The following is a 23,003-nucleotide window of genomic DNA, read 5'->3' as shown; positions in this document are numbered from 1 at the left end:
TTTGTTTGCTAGTTAGTTAGATTAATATTAGATAGTTAGATACAACAACAGCAATACTAACAATAACAACAATAGTAATGCATAATAATACCTTTGTTAGTCAAGTCAATTTGAATCTATATCTTTAATATTTGTTTTGTACATTTATGTGCTTGTTTATGTTTTAACATCAGCTCGTGCTCCGGAAGTGATCACCATCCCGGAAGTAATCCCCTCGCCCGACCACGGACAGCAAGAAGGCGATGGCGGCAGACACAACAACGGAGCTTCTTTTCTTAGATACGTTTAAGCACCAGAGTGCAGAGGTAACATTTCTGACGCCTGGACACTCTCTGGCATATTTACTTCTGAACCGCCTACATTTTATACTCACACCGGTTATTTTCGGGAGTTTTAGAAGATGATGGTCAACTTCCAAGCTAACGATGTCAACTTGGCTAACATTAGCACTTCTATCATGGGTGTTATGATACCGTTGCAATTCAATGCTTTTATTCTAATGTACACTTGTTTAAGTGTAACCCTAATTATACTAAATATATCTCGATGAATGTGATTTGCTTCCGTAATCATATACCCCCACCCAGCTGTTTCATTTTGCATCCCTGCGCAGTTTGTTTGCTAGTTAGCCAAGTGGCTAATGCTAACTCTAAAGTCTCATTCTGGACGTGTTTACCTCTGAGCGGGCATTAAAAGTGACTCTTACGATTTGCTCTGTACGTGGTGGATGTCGTGTTTAGTTAAACATTGTAATAGCCAAATGTTTAAATTAATTATAATGTTCAATGCACTTCAGTTAACCAACGTGGATGTGGTGCGGTTTCCTTGCGGGGTGCTAGTCACAGAGGTGCGGGTCATTCCTCCAGGGATCAAAGCACACAGCAACTTACCTGACAGCAGAGCATTCGGGTAAGAGCCCTATAACACTTTCAAACACTCATCCATGCAATAATTAGCTGTTTTTTAAGTTCCACCAAAGATGATGCAACCCAACAAAACATCCCTTCATTAAATCCGATGACATGAATGATATAACATCATGTTAACTTTTGGTGCTGTTGAATTATATTATAGTTTGGCCATCCAACTGATATTAACAATGGTAAAGAAATATCAGGTCGGTCAAGGCTTACCCAGCAAACTGGCAACTGAATGTAGTTGCAGGTTGGGATGCACCAGTCCATAATGCTGTTGAAGGCTACATAATATGGGAAATGACTGGCATTGAGAGAGTTTTCTTTCTGCGCAAAATATTGCAATATGAAGAAGTAAAGAAGAAATCACCAGGTGACTTGAAAAGCTCTATTTTGACTTTATATATTATTTTGTTTTATTCCCATAATAAGCAGCTTCTAATGCAGGTGCCAGTTAAATATTTGTTTTATAAGGTAATGTAAACATTGAGGGCTGTCATAAACCTCTGTTTCTCATTTGATTTTAACTTAATTACTTTTTTGGCTTCTGCCAGAGAAAAAACAAGGACTTTATTCATCTCAGCTTGAATCATGTATAACTTGTGGATTTGAACACATAAGGAATGGAGGACTCTCTACTTCAAGATGAGACCGTACCTTTACAGTTGATGGATGTCTTGACTTGCCCAAATGTGGCCAGCAACACACACAACGCCATGTTTTAATCCTAGCAACTTGTCTCAATGCCTGTACTTTATCGCAGCACATATGATAACATGGTCAAGACTGCCTTGCTTGACATCGTTCTTACTTGGATGTGACTCTTGCACATGTGGACTTTGCAATGTCGAGGCTGAAATAATATATTGTGCAGCCATATTCCAGATGTCATTAGGAGACTGTGTAATTATCATTATGTAATGAGTCACAATAATGCGGGTGTCTCTGTCAGTGTCTTCATAAGATTCTGTATTTCCAATAATGTTTAGATATATTCATTCATGCATTTACAGTGGGCTGCCATATCAGTCTTTAGCACCACTGCTTTCACTGGCCTAAGGTTACCGTAGTTAGACTGGTGCATCGCTAGTTGCGGGAAATCCTTAACCTTATTCTTAATGATGATATATCCCCTCTGGAAACACTCCTTTGATACAGATACCTGAGATGTGTATGTGTGCCTGGAGGAAAGTATTTTGACACCTGAGCTCCATTGTTGTGGGGGTCCTGATTCCCACTGAGCCTGTTTGGTGTGATGAATTTAACTGAATGAATGGTCGCAGTCCTCAACAATGCACAAACCTGAGCAGAACAGGCTTCTATATTGTGTAGAGGTGGGCGATTTGGATAGAGGTCCTTTTGTATTGCCATACTTTTATCATGAACATTTTCTGAAAAATCAGTCGAGAAACTGATCTTCGATAACATCTCCTTTGGCAAAATCAGCCACTTAAATACGTGACACATCAAAGTGATCCCAGTTTCTGTTCATTGGTTTGAAACATTGCCTATAATGTCCTAATACACCCAGATATAATATTATGTACCTCTATAAGCTTCTTGATATAATGTAGTTCAGTACAACAACACTGTTAACTGTGACCTCAGTAATAAATATGCAATTTGATGAACACATTTCCAACTATGTCACTAAAAACTGAACATTATAAACTTGATAAAAATATGATTATTGTTAAATTGTTGTATTATGGATCCAAGACGATCGAGCCCTGACTGTTTCATTAATGCGTGTGTGTTTTTGTTTCCAGGGAGACGTCTCCTCATGCCTTCCAGTTGGAGCTGTTCTTCAATAATGTCACCAAACCTAACAGCCCCTCGTTCCACAGACTGGGCAGGTCGGAATGATTTTCACTCTCCCTCTCCTTGTTTTTTTTCAGCTCTTACCCATCTCTTTGATTCCTGGCAAAATCTTTAAAGTGCTTAAGCTACAGGTGTCTGTCTCACCTGTTGAACCAGTCTTGGTAGCCTCTCAGCCCTGTTCTCAGAGGCCAGAGAGGTGTGTGTGCGCACCCACCCATATTCAGCACTCTTTGTTCTCATGTTGGCTAACTGGTCTCTCCAGAAACTCAACCCCACTAACACAGTAGTTGAAAGAGGCTCAAAAACGTAGAGGTCCCAGTGATATAGATGAGCAGAGGAATGTTTGAGTCAAATGTTTTTTTTTTTAGTCTAACCGCATAATAACAGAGGTATGTACAGTAGCACTAGAGCGTAAACTTCTATTTAGAGGTGTGCATTGTGTGAGAGTGGCTGAAAGCTTTAAATACGACACACCCCAGTTATTATCTCTGCAAGGAAACTTGGGAGTAGATTTTTTTGGAACCTGTCGGATTGCTTTTGAAATGTCTTCCAATTTTTAAAAACAAATTTGACTGAAATGTTTTTAGACAAATTACTCTTGGCATAAGAAACTTTAATGGAATAAAAGCAGAGGATTTTGTTTTATTATTAAGGCTTGTAATGTAATTTAAAGATATATAATGTCCTGACAGAAACTTGTTATAAACCTGAAATACTGATATAGTAGATTTAAATGATGTATATAAGCAAATGTGCAAGTATGATAATAGTCAACTTTAATCACGGCAAACTACGTTGTAAACTACGTCGAAAACTACCTATTGTTGCAATTCTAATTGTGACCCCTTAAACCGTTGTCCTGTTTACTTGAAACCACTTGCATACATCAGTGGATTGTGTGAATACTTCAACCAAAGACTTAATCTCCCTTGTTCTATCTGAAAGTTATGTACAGGTCTGAGGAGTTGAGAATTGATATTCACAAGTAAAGTCAAAATCAGTGCATAAAACTATTCTGCGTAGCATAGCAAGTAAGATTTTTCGGCACATTACAAGGTGTCTGCAGGTCCTGGAAAAAGTCTTAGGAGGTGTTTAAAAGTCTTATTCAAATATCTGAGATATAAAATGTTTTTGAATTGATCACGGACTGTCTGAGGACATGAAAAGACATAAAGTGAGGTGATGCCCTTTATAAGACAATGACAGGAAATGAGGGGAGAAGGAGTGAGAGATGGAGCATGAACAGTGAGACATACTGTAATTACACAGTATAGTTTTTCTGGTTGGAAAGAGCTTTAAATAGGACTTAACAGTTTGCTGCCAAACTTGCAGTCAAATTCTATTTTCTATTTTCTTTATCTAAAGATAAACAGACAAACAAAGTTTTAAGATTGTTTCAGCCTTGGTGTATAGTTGCACTGGTGGTTTAATCTGCCTTGTTTGCTGTCTTCCCTCAGTCTGGAATATGATGAGAACAAGTCCATCGTGTTCAGACCCAGTGGAAAGGTAAAAGTTCCCCAACAACAGGATAATTTAAATTTTATCTTTAATGGCACTTTGTGAACAACTAAATGTGTTGGTATGTGCAGGTGAACACAGACGGTCTGGTGTTGCGTGGCTGGTACACCAGTCTGACTGTAGCAGTGTATGGAACAGCAGAGCGCTCACATGGACATGACCAAGGCTCACCCCCTCCACCTCCACCTCCACCCCCTCAACAACCCAGTGGACCCAAGAGGATCATTAAAGGTGGGCGAGATGAAACTAACCGATGATCTCGCCAAAACAGGAACATCTGATGGCCAGGTCTCTTATTGTCTTTGAATTGCTTGCTAAACCTCCAATCTATTAATGATTTTTCAGAGTGGGAAAAAGATGACCAGTACAATGGCAGCCCACCCAGACCAGCACCCAGAGGGCCTCGTACTCCACCTGGGCCTCCACCCCCAGATGATGATGATGAAGAGCAGGTCCAAGTGACAGGTCAGAACTTTAAACATGTTTTTGTTTATATTATATCAGCCATTCTTAGATTCTGAGTTAACAACAATGACAGAAATGGTGCTGTAGTTTAAACATCTTCCCATCTACCTCTCATGATCGAATATTGCATCAGTAGTTCTTCTTATATCATGTCCATAGGACCCATTGTTTCTGTGCTTTCTATTTATTGTCTACGTAAGATGGTGGCGATTCATTGTCTATTCAATGCAATGCAGAATCATGACTTTTTAAAAACTTTTTTGACGCTTAAAAATGTCTACAGAAACACATTTCCTTATTATTTTGCTGATATAAACGCACCTCCTCAGATCTTGGCTGATTAGCTTGGATTGCTGTTACATCATGATGCATCTTATAATCGAGAAATTTCCACACCTATAATACTGAACCATGAATTTCGTTCACTGTTGCCCATCGAGTGTCCAACTTTGGTTAGTTTATAACCACCATATTTTAAAAAATGAAGTCTAAGTGGTTGCTCAGTGTTTCAGTTAATGTCAGTACAATGAGGAAATGAACGTAGACCATGGAGTTGAAAGTTAGCTTCCTGCAACATATATTATCATTGCTACTGTAATGAAAGCGTGTTTTTGTACAGTTAAAGGGCAAATTATGTTCACTATGATGGGTAAGATATGCTAAGCAAGTCTCTACATGCTGATTGACACAGTGTACAGAAATGAATAACCACCGCCTGCCTGCTGGGTGGCAATTATATTTAAAAGGTCAACTTATAATTGTGTCAGAAACAGGCTATAATGATCCGTAAGCTGTTTTGTGTAAGCAGGCCAACTAATTGCTTAGATGAATGTGTAGTTTGCATGTTTATATGTGCGTTGTGGGTTTGTTGGCTGTACTGTGTGCCCTCTTGTCTACAGTGGGCGTGGTCAAAGATGAACCCTGCCAGGGCCGTGACGACTACCTGGAGGCTGTATCACCTGAAAGGTCACTGCCTGCTGATGAGCCATACTCAGATGCTGAACAAGAGGAAGAAGGCGACGAGGAGGAAGAAGAGGAGCAGGAGGAGGAAGAAGATGCGCGGACTGAGGGCAGTGCTCCGGAAGAAGAAGAGGAAGAAGAGGAGGAGGATGAGGGTGAGGACGAGGAAGAGGAGATGGAGGAAGGTAGGGGAGTTATTTTGTGAGAGTAGGATAGTCTATGATCCCAAATGGATGCCCGACCCTGAACCTTTTTGGTACCACAAACTCATCAGACCTCCCAGGGTGCCACGGGGTCCATTTGGGACTGAGTGACAGTTTGAGAGAGTGTGTGTGTGCTCTGGCATGCTGCCTCCACCTTCAATTGCTGGATGCTCCAAACTCTTAGCTAGCCCATCCCCCAGGCTGCTCTGAAGGCTTAGGATCGACATTCATAAGCTGTCATGTTGAGGTCGACCTCACACATCCCTACAGCCATGGCTGACACTTGTACTGCCATCATATCTTGCATGTCAAACTAACCCTGCGTGTCTGGAGTGATACAACCGTGTGTAAAAAAGCGTGTCTGTATATGCATTTGTGAATGAGCAAGGGTAGAAGTTGCTGGCCTCCTCATTTCCATTCATCTTTACACATCTTTTTTTTTACAAAGGATATTAAGACTCTTGTTCATGATTTATTGTCTTTTGTCAAATTTCCCCTCTTTGTCTTCAGGTGATGATGGCTATGAGCAGATTTCCAGCGATGAAGACGATCTGGATAATGGTAGCTTTAAGTTGCCCACCTTTGACATGGACTACACTCCTGAGGACCTGGCATCTGTCCCGCCTGTCCAGTATGACCCGTATGAGCGAGAACTCAGACCCCTGCTCTACTTCACCCCTCCATATAAGACCCGTTTTGATACCCAATTTGAGAAGGCCAGGGTGGAGGAACCTAGGGACCCTGGTGGAACAGAAGCGGGTTCAGAGGAGGCTGAAGCTGTGACACAGCTGAAAGATCTGCTAACAAGTATTGGAGATGAGAGAGATGCCCGCTGGGTCACTGCTCTAGAAGAGGCACCTGGACTTCTAGCCAAAGGGTTGGCTTATTTAATTAAACAAGGAGAGCGAGAGATGGAGGGCCCTGTTGGAGTTTTAACTAAATGGGTACTCCAAGCTCTGAGTATGGAGGTTGCACTCACACAACCCATTGCTCTTAACCTCAGACAATTGAAAGCTGGTGCCAAGCTAGCATCATGCCTAGCAGAGTGCCCACAGGGCCTCACAGCAATGCTGCGTGCAGGGGCTCTGAATGTTCTACTGGAGCTGCTGAACGCAAACCACGTCTCTTCCACACTGAAGCTGAGTATCCTGAGAGCTCTGGGTGCTTTAATCAGTACTCCTGCTGGTGTGGAGGCTTTCTTACACGCAGGAGAGACGGAGAAGAGTGGTTATCAGGTTAGCAACACAAAATCACTTTCTACTATGTTTCTTTACCATTTATCCCAGGTTAGGAATTCCTTTACCCTTTTCCCTTCCTTTCCAGCTAGACAATAAGAATAAAATAAAACTTTTAAACTAAAAATAGGATTAGAAATAAACTAATAAACTACCATTTGTCATGTAATTGACCCAGGATCTAATCTGCTTCAAACACTCACCACCTCCACTTCACATTTAAAGAAAACATTCAGAAAGCACTTACTAGTTGAATGACCTGATATGTTTTTGCCTCATCCATCTGACCCTAAGTTTTATGTCCTTCATAGCGTTTGGTGCAACTGTTCCTCCGTGAAGAAACGGTGAGGGTCATAACAGCTGGCAATGCCATATTTCAGAAGAGCCACATGTATGAGGTACTGGTGGACCTGCAGCGTGCAGCAGCAGCGTTGATTGAACCACAGCAGGTAGAGAAACACACCCGTTCATACAATAATACCCACTTCAAAGTGTATGTATATTTTTAATAATAACCATGGCTGACTGTAATTCTCAGGAGGACATGGAGGATGCCGACAGCCCCATGGAAGAAGAACCATCACTAAGCTCCTCCCCTGTGAGCGAGGCAGAACTTGATAGGCTGGCAGGGGTTTTGGAAGAGTTACATCACCTGCTGGAGACGGCCCCTAACTGCATGGTACAGCCACCAGGGAAAGCGTTCCCCACTTCTGCTAGAATAACAGGGCCACAGGAGCGGGACGATCCATACCCAGCACTGTACAGGTACACATTTCAAACATATATGCAGAAGCGCTGACATAAAGTTGAATGTTACTATGACCTGATTTGTTATAATTCACTTTGTCCTCTATCAGGTATATGCATGCATGCCATTTCCTGGAGAGCATGGCAGCGGTGCTGTCAGCAGCTGCGGCGGCTGGCCACCTAGGTGTCACACAAGCTGTCAGAGAGCTCCTACGCTTCCTGTCGCTCACCCAGTCCGGTCTACTCTTCCTTCTCGCCCAGCCCTCTCCTACTAACCTGCTGCTGCGTCTCCTGGCTTCGATGGCAGAAGCCGAGGGTGAGGACACCACCTTCACAGGGGGAGAGAGCGGTCTCACAGGGCCAGGGTTTGGAGAAGAAGGCTTCGGTGTATGGCTGATGCAGGCGCTGCATGCTCTGCAGGGGGTTTCAGAGCTCATGAGCCATGTGGCCGCAGGGGGAGATGGAGGAGCTGGGCTTGAGGAAGGTGACAATGCGGAGGTACTCGGCATGCTCCATGCACTCTACCTGATGACTTTCACACAGACTGGACGCAGTGCTGTGGCTCATGTTTTCAGCATGGAGAACAACCTGTCGTGTCTGGTCACACTGCTTCAGCACCACAGCAAGGACGGACAGGGGTACAGCTCTCTCCTCCTTCTTTCTCTATGATTTTATTTTAGGTACCTGTGCAGTTATTTCTGAATATTTTTTTATGTCACTGTCTGGTCTTTCTTGTAGTGAGGCTAAAGCTCGCAAAGCAGTGACCTATAACTACGCCTGTATGCTGGTTTTGCTGGTAACGCAGACCTCTAATGAATTGCGGATGATGGAACAATATGCAACCCCGCTCCTCGCCATAGCCAAGGCCGATGACACCAATGCAAAACTTCAGGGTAAAATATTGCCACTGTCACATTCAAGTATCTTGTCATTAGGGATGAGTGTGTACACCATCGTCTGTATCTGCCTGAAAATGGTATGGGTTGCTCAGAAGAACCATTTACAGAACAGCCTCAGCATTGAGCTTCAGATCTTTTTAAGAGCATTCTAAAGACTTGAATGAATTCATGTATCAGTAAAAACTTAAGGAATGCAGTCCAAAATATACTGAAGTATCAGATCAAGACAACCAATCTATTCAGTTAGGGTTTGTTTCGAGGCCATGTGTGTCTTCAGGGTCAGACTTGAAGACATGTTTGTTGTCTTAATCCGTGTTCTTAAGTAAACTCTGGACTGCGTTCCTACACTTTTTCCTGATACTAGCACTGAGAGCCCTGGACATGCTTTCAGCTCCACGTGAAACAGCTGAAGTGTGTTTAACTCTTTCCTTCATCCTTGAATGACTTAACTTCAGTTAGCTACCTGATGAGGATTTTCCTATGTCACAGATAGAGATGGTGACACATTTTACTCAGATGATACACGTTTACTCATACCGCAGAGTATTCGCTCAACCCTACTTGTCCTCAGTGATCATTTTTATTGTTTATGTATGTTATTTTCCTTATTAAAATGTGGGTCTTCCTTTGTACTTCAGAGCTGAACAAATGGCTGGAGCCTTTGGAAAAACTCCGCTTTGAGATTGGAAGCATTCCCACCCTAATAGACTACATCAAACAGGTACATTTCTCTCACTGCTAACAGTTCACTATGTTCTCAGTTTCATCTTCAGTGCTAATAATGCCCAAGTCCTATTAATGCCTTGAGTGATAAATCTCTTCAGTTGGAAGCGTTTGGGTGGCAGCCAAAGAGTTGTCTATAACATTTAATTTAGGGTGTCCATCAGCGACTCTCTCTTCTGACTGTACAGTGACTCACAGGGGCTGGTCTCTTAGAGTACAGTATACTACAGTTTATTAATTGAGAGTTATATTGCATACATTAATGTTATTATCAGAGGGAAATGGTAGTATGCTATCAAATATTATAACCAGGCCAGCTGACAAGGATGCAAACTTTAACAATAAAACTACTTAACTACAAGTTTTCATTTTATTCTATACCTTAGAGCCACCGGATATAGAGTATGTCCTCTTGGAATGCAAAGCGTCACCTACAAGTCTGAACTGCTCAACCGTCTACCTGCTCTGTCATTTGAGTTAAAACCATATGCAGATAAGAGAGCTATATGTCATTTTAAATGTGTGTCTTTTCTTGACTTCAGAATGTGGAAAATGTGTTGACGGCTGAGGGAACAGGCCTGGTCACTGCTCTCAGGGTCCTTAATCACATTGCCTGCCCCCCACCCGCTGTAGAAGGTAAAGACATTTAACATGATTTTTGTAACAGGTCAGCTGGTAAAAAGTTGTATTTTAGTTTTAAGTTTAGATTTCTTGAATATTAAAGGTGCTCTGTGGAGTTGTCCTGTAAGGAAACAAAAGCTATGTTTACATTTAGTTACCACAGAAACCATACACACACTCAGACCGGAGGTCCACTCAGCAGGTTTGTCCACATGGAAATACGCAATAGGCTTTTATTGTATGTATCCTTGAGGCCTAACAAACCAGTTTCATCGATTTCCATTCTCATTAAACCTTTTATTAAGATAATTTTTTATGTTATATCTTTTCCGGTTAATTTCTATGGATTGCATAAGTAACAATATGTCATTGTACAGTATTTTTTACAATGTCGTTCTCCTTCTTCAGGTCAGCAGAGGGATCTTAAGTGGAGTCTTGCAGGAGTTCAGCTCTTCTCTGGCGAGGGTCTGGATACGTGTGTACGTGTCCTACAGAAACTGTGCAGCGTGTTGCTGCAGCCTTGGCGTGTGCATGGACACATGGGCCCCACACCGCAGCGCTGCATGATCCTCAGTATATGTATCAACACGCTGCGACTGCTGCGCACCATGCTGATGGAGCTGCTGCGTGGGGGAGCTTTCCAATTCAGGGACACTCGCGTCGCCAGCGTGTTGGTGTCGCTCCACATGATCGTGTGCTCCATCCCAGCATCTGGACGTCTAGACGGAGAGGAGACCAGAGTGCAGGCGCTCATTGTTGATGTACTGCTCACCTTCACGCAGGGTGTTAATGAATCGGTGTGTGAAGGATGAACTGTGGAGGCATGTTTGTTTAGCCAAGAAATTTTGTGCAAAAAGTAAAAATAGTAGTTAACGTGTGTGTGTTTGGTACAGGTGACTCACACAGAAGAGACTCTGGCCAGTAACACATGGTCTCTGATGCTGAAGGAGGTTTTGGGCTCACTGCTGAAAGCTCCTGAAGGTCTGTTCTCCGGTCTCACGTTGCTCTCTGAGCTCCTGCCTCTTCCACTGCCAATGCAGAGCACTCAGGTAACTCGCTCTATCCTACTAGTCACACATGTCTCGTGCACCTCATTTCGCCTCCTGAGGATTCTTGTCTTGGCACTGGCATTAAAAGATCTTTGGCTTTGTAGGTGATATCAGTCCAAGATGTGGCTGTGGCCTTAAACACCAGGAAGCTGTGGAGCATGCACATACGGGCACAGTGGAAAGTGTTTGCGGAGGCATTTAGGTGTGTGTGTGCCACCAGCTGCCCTCCTCTTTTGGCCATGCTGAGGAGAATGTGCGTTCAGCTGGCCGACTTGTCTTCACCCACCGCAACGCTCATCATGAAGACGCTGCTGGAGCTGCTGTTGGAGGAGCTACAGCCGTGAGTGAAGGAAACACACTCATAGTTTGTGTTTATGCTGTGAACCGTATTCTAAGTGTATGAATTGTGACTGCAGGGCGGAAGGAAAAACCGTGTGCTGGGGCCAGGTCCTGCGGCTGCTTTCGTTGACGGATGCTCTGGTGTCACAGAAAGCATGTAAGAGCGCAACGCTGCATCTGCTGTCCGGGGCGGTGTCTGGAGATGAACAGCTGGCTGAACTGTTCCCCACGCTGCTGTCTCTGTTAGTTCCTCCAAATGATCACTCCCTACAGCAACAGCAATGCAGCGAACTAGTGGGGACAGTATTACAGTCACTGTGTGACCAGGTAAGCAGTATAGTGCAAATAAAGGCAAACATGTGAACCATTCCTGAAAAAGGATTAAAAAATATCCATCTCCATCTTCATCAGGACATATCTCTGGTGGTATCTCCACCTGGTGACAGCTGCGTGTCAGAGGTTGAGCAGCTGGCCAATTCACTTCCGGGACGAGACATGCTATCATCTGTGTGCAGCACCTTGTTGGATGTTTTGGGGAACTCAGAGAGCAGCGTCCCACTCCTTCTTACCTGTATCAGGACTTTGACATTCCTCACTGAGCACGACTATGGTCTCTACCACCTCAAAGTGTAAGTGGCAATGCTCTCTCGCTACTGTCTCCTTTAATAATCTCTTCTTTCTCTTATTTTACTTCACTGAAATTCACTTTGCACCCTTAAGCCATTCAAGACGTATACACAAGGGTTAAACATAAAGTTACACATAAGATGCTATGCATAGTTGTACAAAGCACATCAAACAGTCATGACAGTTATCATATCACATTATATCCTCAGGGTTCAGATCTCAGTTAGCAGCACACTGATTTTGGTTTTCGTTAGGACAGATAGATGCATGAAAGAATTGTTCAACCTCTGTTTCAGTGCTCTGAAGAAACATGGTGCAGGTCCGTGCTCACTGTTGAAGAGATTGGTGTTTCCCTTCAACAAGGACTCAGCAGATCTGCTCTCAGCTCTGCTCGACTTCCTCAGACAGATTGCCAACACAGAAGCAATGGTCAGTATCTGGTTGTTTAGCTCCTGCATGTTTCTTATGGAAGCACATGTGAACTACAACTGTACATGCTCTCAAAGTAACTGTAAAATTACTGTAAAGGGCTGCAACTAGCTATTCATTTCATTTTTACAAAAAGTGACACTAATCATTAAAACTGCTTTAAATGAATTCCTAGACGTGCGAGAGCTGAATTTAAATCTATTAATTTTGCTGTTGGAGACTTTATTTCTTGCACAGTTGCATATAGTATGTGATGGTCAGATTAATTTGTTGAATCTGTTTGTGTCTAATCCAGTGCGTTGACGAGGGCCAGGGCTCGGGCGAGGAGCCTGCCTTCACTGCTCCACGGTTGCTGTCGGGCTCTGAGATGAAAGCTCTGCTGCAGTGGGAAGCGTCAGACTCTCATCCACTCCCGACTTTGGAGAAACAGATAACGGTACAAATTGTGTACACTTGCAACAATTTTGCAGTAAAGATTGATGTTTCCTTGGTGTTGAGCTAACTGTAAGGCTGTGTGTTGGTCTGTAGAAACTGTGTAAGGAAGATGATTCACTGGACACCATGTTGGAGAATGTGATTGTGCTGAGGCAGTTGCTGGAGACGGCCATAGACACTCCTCCTGTAGCTGAGACTGAGCCCACTCTGCCAGCACCCGAGACACTCGGAGCCCAGTTTAATAACAGGTACAAAATGACATACTAATACTAATTCAGTCATCAATCACAGGGAGGCAGATATCATCACAGTCAAAGAAATATATGACTTTTAAAATGATTTAGTACATTTATTTTATTTTAACATGACATAATGTATTTGCACCACTAAAGCCAGATGATGTACTGAAATGAGCCTCGTGTGTCAATTTTGTGGAAAACCCTGGATTTAATTAGTATAATTTCCCTCTCTTTTGTTTTCCTTCTGCAGGACGGTGTTCATTCTGTCTGAAGCTCTGGATGAGCAGCTGAAGACTCTGTGGTTCTCTCCCTTCCAAACTGATGACATAGAGGCCGACCTGGATATGGTGAGTGTGTGCGTTTGTTTAAAGAAACTGTGGCAAGAAATTTAAGCAAGATTGGATCTATCATTGTTATTCGACTGTAGATATTCACAAAAGTTTTCATATCATATATCATATGCACGATATTAATATATCTGTGATACACTCTAATCTAGTTATTATTTGCTAAGTTATCTTATTTACTTGTAAATTTATTGAGATTATATAGAACTTATATAGACTTATAACTTATATAGAACTATAAAAACTGTGTATGTGATAACATCGGGGCCTGATAGAATAACAATAAAATCAGATAAATGTGGTAAGTTAATCAAGTAGATTTTAGAGATGGTACCATAAAAGACATTATTGTGAAATGTGATAAAGACACAGGATAGGCAGATCTTAGTTAATTTCCATTATCAGCATAATCGTGAATATCCATGTGTAGTTTTTACTAAGTTCAAACAATAATTACTGCATAATTACTAAAGTGCTTCAGTGACAACTAGAAGAGAAACACATTTCTCTCCAAACTTGGCTGCAATCTAAACTTCCTGAGTCACATGGGACTATGAAATGTAATAAACAATTCAGTATGTATTAAATACACACCCATGAATTGCTTTAACATTGTTATTAAACTAAATTACACTTGATCACACACAGTTATTGAGCCGTTTGTCTGTCTGTATGTGGTTGGACATTATGTCGATCATTTTGTGTGTGTGGCAGGTGAAGGTGGATCTGGTGGGTCTTGCTCAGGAGTGTTGTCCAGAACTGGATCTGAAGGCAGAGCTGGAGCGCTCCTTCCTGTCAGAGCCGTCCTCTCCAGGTCACACGAAGGCTACAAAAGGCTTCCGACTTGGCAAACACAAACATGAGACATTCATCACATCAAGGTACAGGTCCGATACTGTTTTACATTTTAAAATCATTGCTATCTTCATTTAACATCTTATTTTATTCTACTGACCGAGCATCATCTTGTGTTTGCCTCTTCAGCGGTAAATCTGACTACGTGGAGCCTGCTAAGAGAGCCCACATTATGGCTGCTCCTCGCGGCCGTGGAGGTCGAGGAGGGTTTGGACAGAATCTCTGCCGACCCCACGATATCTTCCGCCAGCGCAAACAGAACACCTCCCGTCCTCCAAGTATGCACGTGGATGACTTTGTGGCAGCAGAGTTTAAAGACATTGCAACCCCTCTTGGACTTTTGCCACCTAAACGGCCCCCAAAGAGCTCCCCCAAACCCCCCACCAGAGGACTGTTCACTGGCAACCGAGGCAGAGCCACCTTTCACAGCCAGACTCGCTTTTTCACTCCACCACAGCCTAAAGGTGTTCTTCTATCTGGTATGTACACACACACACACACACAATTATATTGGAAAGATGATGTGTGTTCATTATTATTTTCATTGTTGGTTAATCCGTTGATTATTTCCTCAATTAATGGATTAGTTGTTTGATCTATAAAATGCCATAGAGCTGGAGAGAAACCAGAAAATACACTGTTAAGAAGCTACAATCAGAGAATTGCAGCTGTAGATGTGTGCTTACATCTTCCAAGTTATTGTGGATAAAGAACTCATAGCCTCCGCAAATGTTGATACATTGCAACCAAGCTTACACTTGTGTGTTTTAAGCAAACACCAGAACCACTTGTCAGCCAGTAGAGGGAGATAAATCCTCTTATTGGTTCTGTAGGTAACTACACTCGCAGAGAAGGAGGCCGTGGTTCCTCATGGAGCGGACAGGTTCCAGCTGTCACCCACAGAGGAACCTACAGCGAACCCCGTGGAGGCCAGAGCAACTTCACGCGTGGACCGCTGCCCTCCAGACAACCCCCAGCAAGTACGGACTGAACACCCACATACTCTTTTGCGATCCATCCGTCGTGTATTGTCAAGCAAAAAGACTGAACTTAAACAAATTTGTCTTCTCTTTCTGCTAGGTGCGTACCGGCTGGCTCCAAGGGACCGAGCCCCGAGGGGACGAGGAGGCGCTGGGCTGTCGTGGCTTAGTGGGGGAGGAGGCGGCGGCAGCGCTGGAGGGGGTGGTGGAGGAGGAGGAGGAGGGAGAGGATCTCAGGGGAGCAAGTTCAGTGGTGGGGGAGGGAGTGGAGGGGGGAGAGGCAGACATGTTCGCTCCTTCACCAGGTAAACCCACCTGGGCATTGACTGAAGCCTTTCATGGCAACATATGGACCAATCAGGATATTAAATATACTGTCTCCATGGAAACATGGTGGGATGATGTTGTCACAATGACGTACAGACTCTGTGTTGATGTTTTATGTTTTGTTATCATGAGTTGTATTCAGAGAATAAAGTTCCGAGTAACCAATCTTACAGGTTTTTGTTTTTTAACAGACACCAGCTGAAATAATAAACTGATGTAGACGACGATTACCAACAAGTGTCATGTTTTTAAAAAGTTAAACCAAGGATTTAGTGTAAAAATCCTGAACTACACACAACCTTTTCTACCCTCAGCACCAGAACATCCAGGTAATCATACTAATGTCAAAAACTAGATTGTAAGCGACACATGCAGTTTGAGGCTGTTGCGATATCACATTATTACTACATAATTAACGTGCACAGATTAATTCACAATAATGATATTGCGATATCTGTAGAAACTTTTGGGAAAAAATGCTAGCAATCAAATCTATCTTTAACTCTGTTTACTGTGTCTTTTGTCTCTTTTTCACCAAATATATGACCCTCAAAAATAAGTTTAGGGAGGTGGAGAGAGTCTGAAACTGTAACTAACAAAAAACCCCCAATTCAACTGATTCAACAACATACTTATTGGTGAAAAGGCAATCAGACGAATGCATTAACAAAACCTGCACAAGGACTAACATTTTCACTGGATTATTAAATCTCATTTTTGCAAAATCCCTAATGCTGTTCTGTAGTCTTCATTGAGATGATCACAACCAAAACGCATCAGGTGTTCACCACAAATTGTACTATACAGTATAGCTTGAAAGATATAGCCAGAGTTGCTCTGCATGCCTTGCTTTCATACCTTAGACCCGACCGTGGCCAAGTTCCCCTTGGAGGGCCAAAACTGAAACTTAAGTGTCGGTAACTGTTCAAGAGCAAACACCTGTTGTATTGTTAAATCGCAAAGAAGGATCCCAAGTTCTCTTATTTCGCTGCCTTTTCGGTGAACCTTCGCCCACTGTGCTCAGATGCACTTTGGCCACCCCTGCTTTAGACTGACGCCTATGGAAGATTACTAATTCTGAGTCAACAAACACTTTTGAACGTTTAAGGTCAGTTAAAAATGAAAAGTTGTGAATTAGGTTTTGCAAGACACCTATTAAGCAAATGATGAATGAACTAGCAATAATTTGGTCCTAAGAAACAAGAAAAATACTTGAGGTAACTGTTTTTATTTCAAACCTGATGGACACAAAATAATTGATATTACAGAATGATCAGTTTGCATAAGTGATCAGGGTGAATCTACAAAGTGAATACATTTCTACGCAGTATCTCATTAGCCTATGATCAAGACACCACTTCAGTTTGTAGAATTACACAAACAAGCCTGGCTTTCAAACAACATACATAGACTATTATTTTTTCTTCTTTTTTCAGTTATTTTTCAAAAATCCAAAAAATCTATGACTGAAATGCGAGAAACTACAGAACCTACTGTGCAGACATTACATTTTCAGAGGTAAATCTTGTTTGAAACAGCCAAATATATATATATAAAAAGTCATCTTTTCTGGTTTGGCCAATCCTCCCACCAGTCCCATCTTCTCAGATGACCGTCACCTCCCGGCTCTTCCTCTTGATGCAGTCCAGAGTCAGGCTCCTGGTTCCTCCCTTGCGCGATCCCTCTCCCAGCTGAGGTGATGGAGGTGGACCCGACACGTTTAAGCCCTTAGCTGAATGTAGTGATAGACTGGAGGCATGTAAAGATGTCTCTCTCTGCTGGTGTCTCGTCAGCTCGGCGTGCAGTTCCCATCCAGACGTCTGTTGGTCCTCCTGATGCTGCTCCCTGGCTGCCTGTTCGAGGGGATGCTGACTCCTGGTTGGCTGCAGGTCTCTGAGGAGCTCCAGCAGTTCCCTATTCTCCAGCTCTGCTTCTGCCAGCTCCTGTCTCCTCAGACGCTCTGCTCCTAACAGGGCCCGCATGTCGCACATCACCCGTGACAGCTGACCCTGGATGAAGAGGATACAAGACAACATGCATCAACGTGCTTTCACAGCACAAACTTATCCTACTAGTTGATAAGTAACCTGTTCAGTGTTTAAGTTGTATCATTTTAATCTTGTGAAGTTCTAAATTAAACTAAACTCAAGTGAAATTAACTTGTCCTCAAGTGGGAACTCAAGTAATGTGCCATCATCTTAAATCTTCACTTCAAGCCTGTTGGGTTAAATACATGAGAAGGATTGAGATGTCACCTTGAGCTCCTCCACCTCGTTCTTCAGCTGCGACTCTTTCTGCACCATGTGTCTCCTCTGTGAGTCCAGCCTTGACTCCATCTCTCGTCTCACCTCCTCCACCTTGCACAGCATCTCCGCCCTGTTGTGAATATTTAATGAGACAAATATGAAATTGGAAAAAAACAACAACTTTGCTCTGTGTTCAGGACTTAGGGGAGAGGGTAAGGACAGATACATACCTGAGCATCTCCACTTCGGTGCGCAGCTCTGCCACACAGTTATGATGCGATTGGTCAATGGAGAGAAGGGTGTGGCCGCAGCCGTTCGGACACTCCCTGCTGCGGAAGTTACATTCCGACAGGTGAGCCTCCAAGCCCCGCCTCTCTACCTGCACAGGACAACCTGAGTGGACAGAGATGGCCCGGCCTCATATGAAGCAACCATGTACCTTGTTCACATGTCTTAAGTTGTAAGACTCCAGACAGGAGTGGAAATGTAGTTAAATATTTCCCAAGTAGGTCTGTATCTACTTACTTTACGACTGAAAGGTGTGATATTGTATATACTATCTCCATGGAAACGTGATGGGATGATGCTGTCACAATCACACACAGGCTCTGTGTTGATATTTCATGTTTTTTAATCATCCGTTGTATTGAGAGCGTAAAGCTGGTAACCAAGCTTGTGCTTTTGAGCTTTAACATCAGACAAAAAGACTCAAAATGCTATAGGACAGCATTAAAGGGGCACCAAATAGTCCCCCAAATATAAACAAAGTGAATGGCATTGTCCTTTAAGGTCAATGGGTTTATTGAGTTTGTTCAGTCATCAAAGAGAGTTTGTTTGTTTAGTTTCTTTAGGCATAAAATAAATCAGATAATGAAGATCTTTCTCTTCTGATATGTATTCCCCAAAACTACAGTCATCTTTAGAAAGTGTGGTTTGTGTGAGATGAATGACATGTATCTTATTCTCTGTTTTATGCCTTGGGTATGTGATTTATTCATGTTTCATGTTATGACAGCATCTGGGATAGTTTAAACTATTTTATACATATGTCTGATTATATTTATTCTTTGGTCAGAGATTTTAAGCTGATGGAGGAAAGCAAGACACCAAACAGGGATAATTATAAAAACAAAAAGCTTCATACAGATCATAGTAGACTGGAAGACCACTACTGCTAGTTACAAAAAGAAATAGTGAAAATTTAGCCTTGATAAAAGAAAATATGCCCATGGTAAGGCATAATGATGAAGTCAAATTATGAGATAAAGTTCTCTATTATATGATGAAAAGTCACAAGTTTGACATAAAAAAGGATAAATTATGAGGTAATCGTTGATATGAGATAAATGCTCATCATTTTGAAATGTATCCCATAAATAAGAGTTTTGATCTCATAGTAATGATGTTAAATCTCATGATTTCAACTTTGTTTTCATCATTTTGACATCCAATCTCATGTGTGTCACTTTAAAATCTAATAATCATAGCTTACCATGGGATTTTCTTTTCATTAAGGTTAGTTTTCCTCCAAACTTGTTTCTGTAGCTGGTGGAAGAGGGCTTCCAGACAGCAACAGATATATTTGTGTAAAACTGTATGCTGCTGTTTTAAAGCCACACTGCATGCACACACTGTGTAACTGTACCTACCACAGTGGTAACATATGTACTCTCCACCTGCCAATGACAGGTCACAGACGCGTTGTGAGCACAAGAGCACATGCTTGTATGTACATATACACTTTAAACTCGCTCATGAAAGAGTGATGGAAAGTTGACCCTGAATGCACTCTGTGTGAGGTCTGCGGGGGCTTTCAGGTCCCATAGGTGCGCTAGTTTGGGATGTAGCCATGGCAACAAAAGAGCCATCTGCTGCTCCCACACACACAGGTGTCACGTTACCTTCATGTGCCACACATCCACATGGACAACCATTTAACAAACACAACGCATAATCATTGTAAAAGACCAGTGATAGAAAGCACCAAAGAACCATGAAGGTCATACTCAAGTAAAAGTAAAGATATCGTGTTAAAATATTACTTTGGTAAAAGTGAAAGACGCCCATACAAACTCTACTAGAGTAAGAGTCTCACACTGTCTGAAATATAAATGTACTTAAATATCAAAAGTGCAAGTAAAAGTAAAATTGTATATACTTACATTTTTACATGCATGTGTATTCTGTATATGATAGTTTGACAAACTATCTGATCAGATATTCAGCATTTTTCTAAATATCAGGTTAAGCGTTTAAAAAATTATCAAATTATCAACAGGATAGATTAATTTGAAATACTTTGACTCTGACTCATCATACAATCTGTAAAGTAACTTGTACCTAAAGCTATTAAATCAATGTAGGTGAGTAAAAAGTACAATATTTGCTTTGAAGTTGAACAATAAAGTAAAAGAAAATGGAATTACTCAGGGGAAGTACATAAAATTTGTACTTAATCACAGTACTGGAGTAAATGCACTGAATATCCTTCCATCACTGCAAAGAACATTAACTAAAGTACTGTACTTGTACTTGTACTGAGGTAAATCCAATTTATGCCACTTCTATTTAGAGGGAAATACTGTTTCTTTTACTAGACTACATTTATTTATTAAGTGCTATAGTTAATAGTTACTTTGATTTTTCCATACAAAATACATGATTTATTATTTCAGATTAAAGGCCCCACAGACCTGACAGTTCTCATCCTCATGATCGAGTTATGAGAAGCTCTGCTGGGATTTACATGAAGTCATCATTATAACAGCAGATAAGTTGTAAACTGACTCAAGACAAAAGTAAAAAAGTGAAAAAATAAAAAAAGTAACCCCTTTGGTTGGAGGCTTCTTACCTGTGTTAGAGCAGGATACGAAGGCGAACTCACACTCATCCTCATGTGTGTGCAGGCTCTCCAGCGAGCAGACCGCCTCACAACCCTGCCCAGCATTCACACAACGGATCTGCAAACGGGTCAGGTCATTACGCATGTACCTGTCAACAAACACAAACAGAGTATCAGGCAAATAAGAACCAGAGAGCATGTACATGTGTGACCCCAATGTATAGTAGAAAGAAACAGTGATAGAATGTAACTAAGTACATGTACTCAACTCTGCTACAATTTGGAGCTATATATTGTACCTCTACTCCACTACATGTAGGCCTATGTGATACTTTCATTACCAGTTACTTTGCAGATTGCATGCTGCATCAGAGCCAAGTAGCTAATTTTAAAATGTATCTATTTTATTGGATAAAAAGAAAAAAACATTGTTTCCAGTCATCAGAATAATGCTGAATATCTGATCTGATAATCAGCCAGACTGTTAATCGATCAACCTGTCCTAGACAGTTTTTGTTCACGTATCATTCATAGCCTGATTTATGTAACATTTTATTTCCTGAAAACATGGTTATGATTTATCGATTGATTAAAAAGAGACATCCAACATTCCCCCCTGTGAAAACCTTTGAGTCAAATGTGTCAACAAAATGAAACAAGAAATTATCCAATGTTCATATTACTCTTCTGGAAATGTGTGCCAATAAGTGTATATATTTGATTAGAAAGTGCCTAATTTGCATATTTAAACACAACATTTCAGAAAATAACTGCCTGGATGTAAGTCATCACTGTTAAATTCTTACTCTATTAGCCTGTTGCATCTCCCTATAAGAATGAATTATAACAACGGAGACCTAATAGAGGGGACACATGCTCAGAGATGTACACAGACCTGTACAGTGGTTTGAGGCTGCTGACGTCCAGTGGAAGCCTGTCCTCGGGACAGGAGTGGTGATGGAGCAGCCAGCTGCTGATGCAGGCGCTGCAGAAGGCATGTTCACAGGGCGCCTGGAGGGGGCGCTCCAACACGTCTCGACACACACAGCACAGAAGACCCTCATTCACATAGCCCACAAACCTCTCCAGATCATAACCCATCCTGCAACTACACGGACAGGTCAAACAAAAGCTGGGAAATAAAACTCTTCAGTCTTGCTACAGCTCATTTATGTCTTGTTTTACAGATAATCAACTTTAACAATAATGTTCCTACCTGACAAATGAACAACTTCATCCAACTCGTTCCACTTCTTCCCTCCTTCTGTTGATTTCCACCCCTCTTGTCAGATAAGACCTTCCCTCTTATCCCCCCACAGCTACGGTCTCTCCTTCTTCATCCTCTCTCTCTTGACTTGTTGCTCCATCGAGGTGAGGGTCTCCTTTCCCTTAAAGCCCTCCCCTACCTTTGGGAGTGCGTCTCCATGGAGAGGTATCCCTTACAATGAGGGTTCAGGACACAGGCAGGCAGCTGTCAGACGAGATCAGATCAGAACAGATCAGACAGATAGATGGACAGAATTACAGGAGAAGACAGACACACTGAACAACAGAAGAACTCTGCAGCAGTGTGTTTTGCTCATTTCCTCACCGATGAAGCTGAGTTCAGAGATTACTGCTGTCCCTCAACTGTTTCTGTCTCTCTTAATGACCATCCCTATCCTAGGTTTCTCTCTCTCCCTCTCTCTCTGGATGTAGGATTAACTTGGATTACACTCTCTCCCTCCCTGATTGGATTACAGGCTACATGACATCAGATGACACATACCACAGAAATCAAAGAGCAACACAAACCTCTGGACTCATCCCAGGCTTTTATATTCCTTTAACTTCCATTTCAGCTCGTCGGCTGTGAAAGAAAATATTAGCTCAGTAACAAAAAGTTACTGTAAGTAATAAAAAGTCAATGGATGTACTCATCATTCACCATAATGACTTCTGTCAGTCTTATATCAATAAAAAATGTAATCAATTGTTTATAAGAAAAGATACATTTACACCGAGGCTGCATTGCCAGTCATAGTGTACCCAATATAAACTATTTTAACTGTCTGATATATGACATGCTTATTATAGACATTTGAAATACTGTTCCAGTACTTGTAGGCTACAATTACTGAAATTGAGAAAATAGGCAATAACCGTCAAATTAAATGTGTCAAATTATTGTTGTTGGGGACCA

At 41.9% G+C, this 23,003-nt stretch overlaps 2 protein-coding genes across 5 annotated transcripts; one reads left to right on the top strand and one right to left on the bottom strand.

Annotated features, from left to right (window-relative positions):
• The first annotated feature begins 206 nt into the window (after positions 1-206).
• virma (vir like m6A methyltransferase associated) lies at positions 207-15,963 on the top strand. Of its 3 annotated transcripts, none has more exons than XM_030394066.1 (27): positions 207-305; positions 797-909; positions 2,684-2,770; positions 4,193-4,241; positions 4,325-4,484; positions 4,599-4,718; positions 5,618-5,833; positions 6,392-7,116; positions 7,428-7,565; positions 7,655-7,881; positions 7,974-8,501; positions 8,602-8,756; positions 9,401-9,483; positions 10,028-10,121; positions 10,515-10,903; positions 11,000-11,155; positions 11,260-11,495; positions 11,572-11,821; positions 11,906-12,123; positions 12,418-12,550; positions 12,846-12,986; positions 13,079-13,233; positions 13,475-13,571; positions 14,286-14,458; positions 14,556-14,905; positions 15,260-15,406; positions 15,507-15,963. In XM_030394066.1, the coding sequence occupies exons 1-27, from the start codon at positions 243-245 to the stop codon at positions 15,713-15,715; spliced, it is 5,412 nt and encodes a 1,803-aa protein (XP_030249926.1). In that variant the 5' UTR covers positions 207-242; the 3' UTR covers positions 15,716-15,963. The 3 variants fall into 3 exon arrangements, with proteins under 3 accessions (XP_030249926.1, XP_030249925.1, XP_030249924.1); XM_030394065.1 differs by having other exon boundaries at positions 5,618-5,863; positions 14,286-14,452; XM_030394064.1 differs by having other exon boundaries at positions 5,618-5,863.
• Positions 15,964-16,942: 979 nt separating this feature from the next.
• On the bottom strand, positions 16,943-22,512 carry rnf41l (ring finger protein 41, like). Of its 2 annotated transcripts, XM_030392787.1 has the most exons (8): positions 22,413-22,512; positions 22,038-22,292; positions 21,717-21,929; positions 20,831-20,970; positions 19,629-19,655; positions 18,210-18,372; positions 17,989-18,109; positions 16,943-17,742 (listed from the first exon to the last, which is right to left on the bottom strand). In XM_030392787.1, the coding sequence occupies exons 3-8, from the start codon at positions 21,920-21,922 to the stop codon at positions 17,338-17,340; spliced, it is 1,062 nt and encodes a 353-aa protein (XP_030248647.1). In that variant the 5' UTR covers positions 21,923-21,929; positions 22,038-22,292; positions 22,413-22,512; the 3' UTR covers positions 16,943-17,337. The 2 variants fall into 2 exon arrangements, with proteins under 2 accessions (XP_030248647.1, XP_030248648.1); XM_030392788.1 differs by lacking the exon at positions 19,629-19,655.
• Between the last annotated feature and the right edge of the window lie 491 nt (positions 22,513-23,003).

The sequence above is a fragment of the Sparus aurata genome, chromosome 17, assembly GCF_900880675.1.
Source record: "Sparus aurata chromosome 17, fSpaAur1.1, whole genome shotgun sequence".
Taxonomy (NCBI): Eukaryota; Metazoa; Chordata; class Actinopteri; order Spariformes; family Sparidae; genus Sparus; species Sparus aurata.
This window is presented reverse-complemented; position numbering and strand designations above follow the sequence as displayed.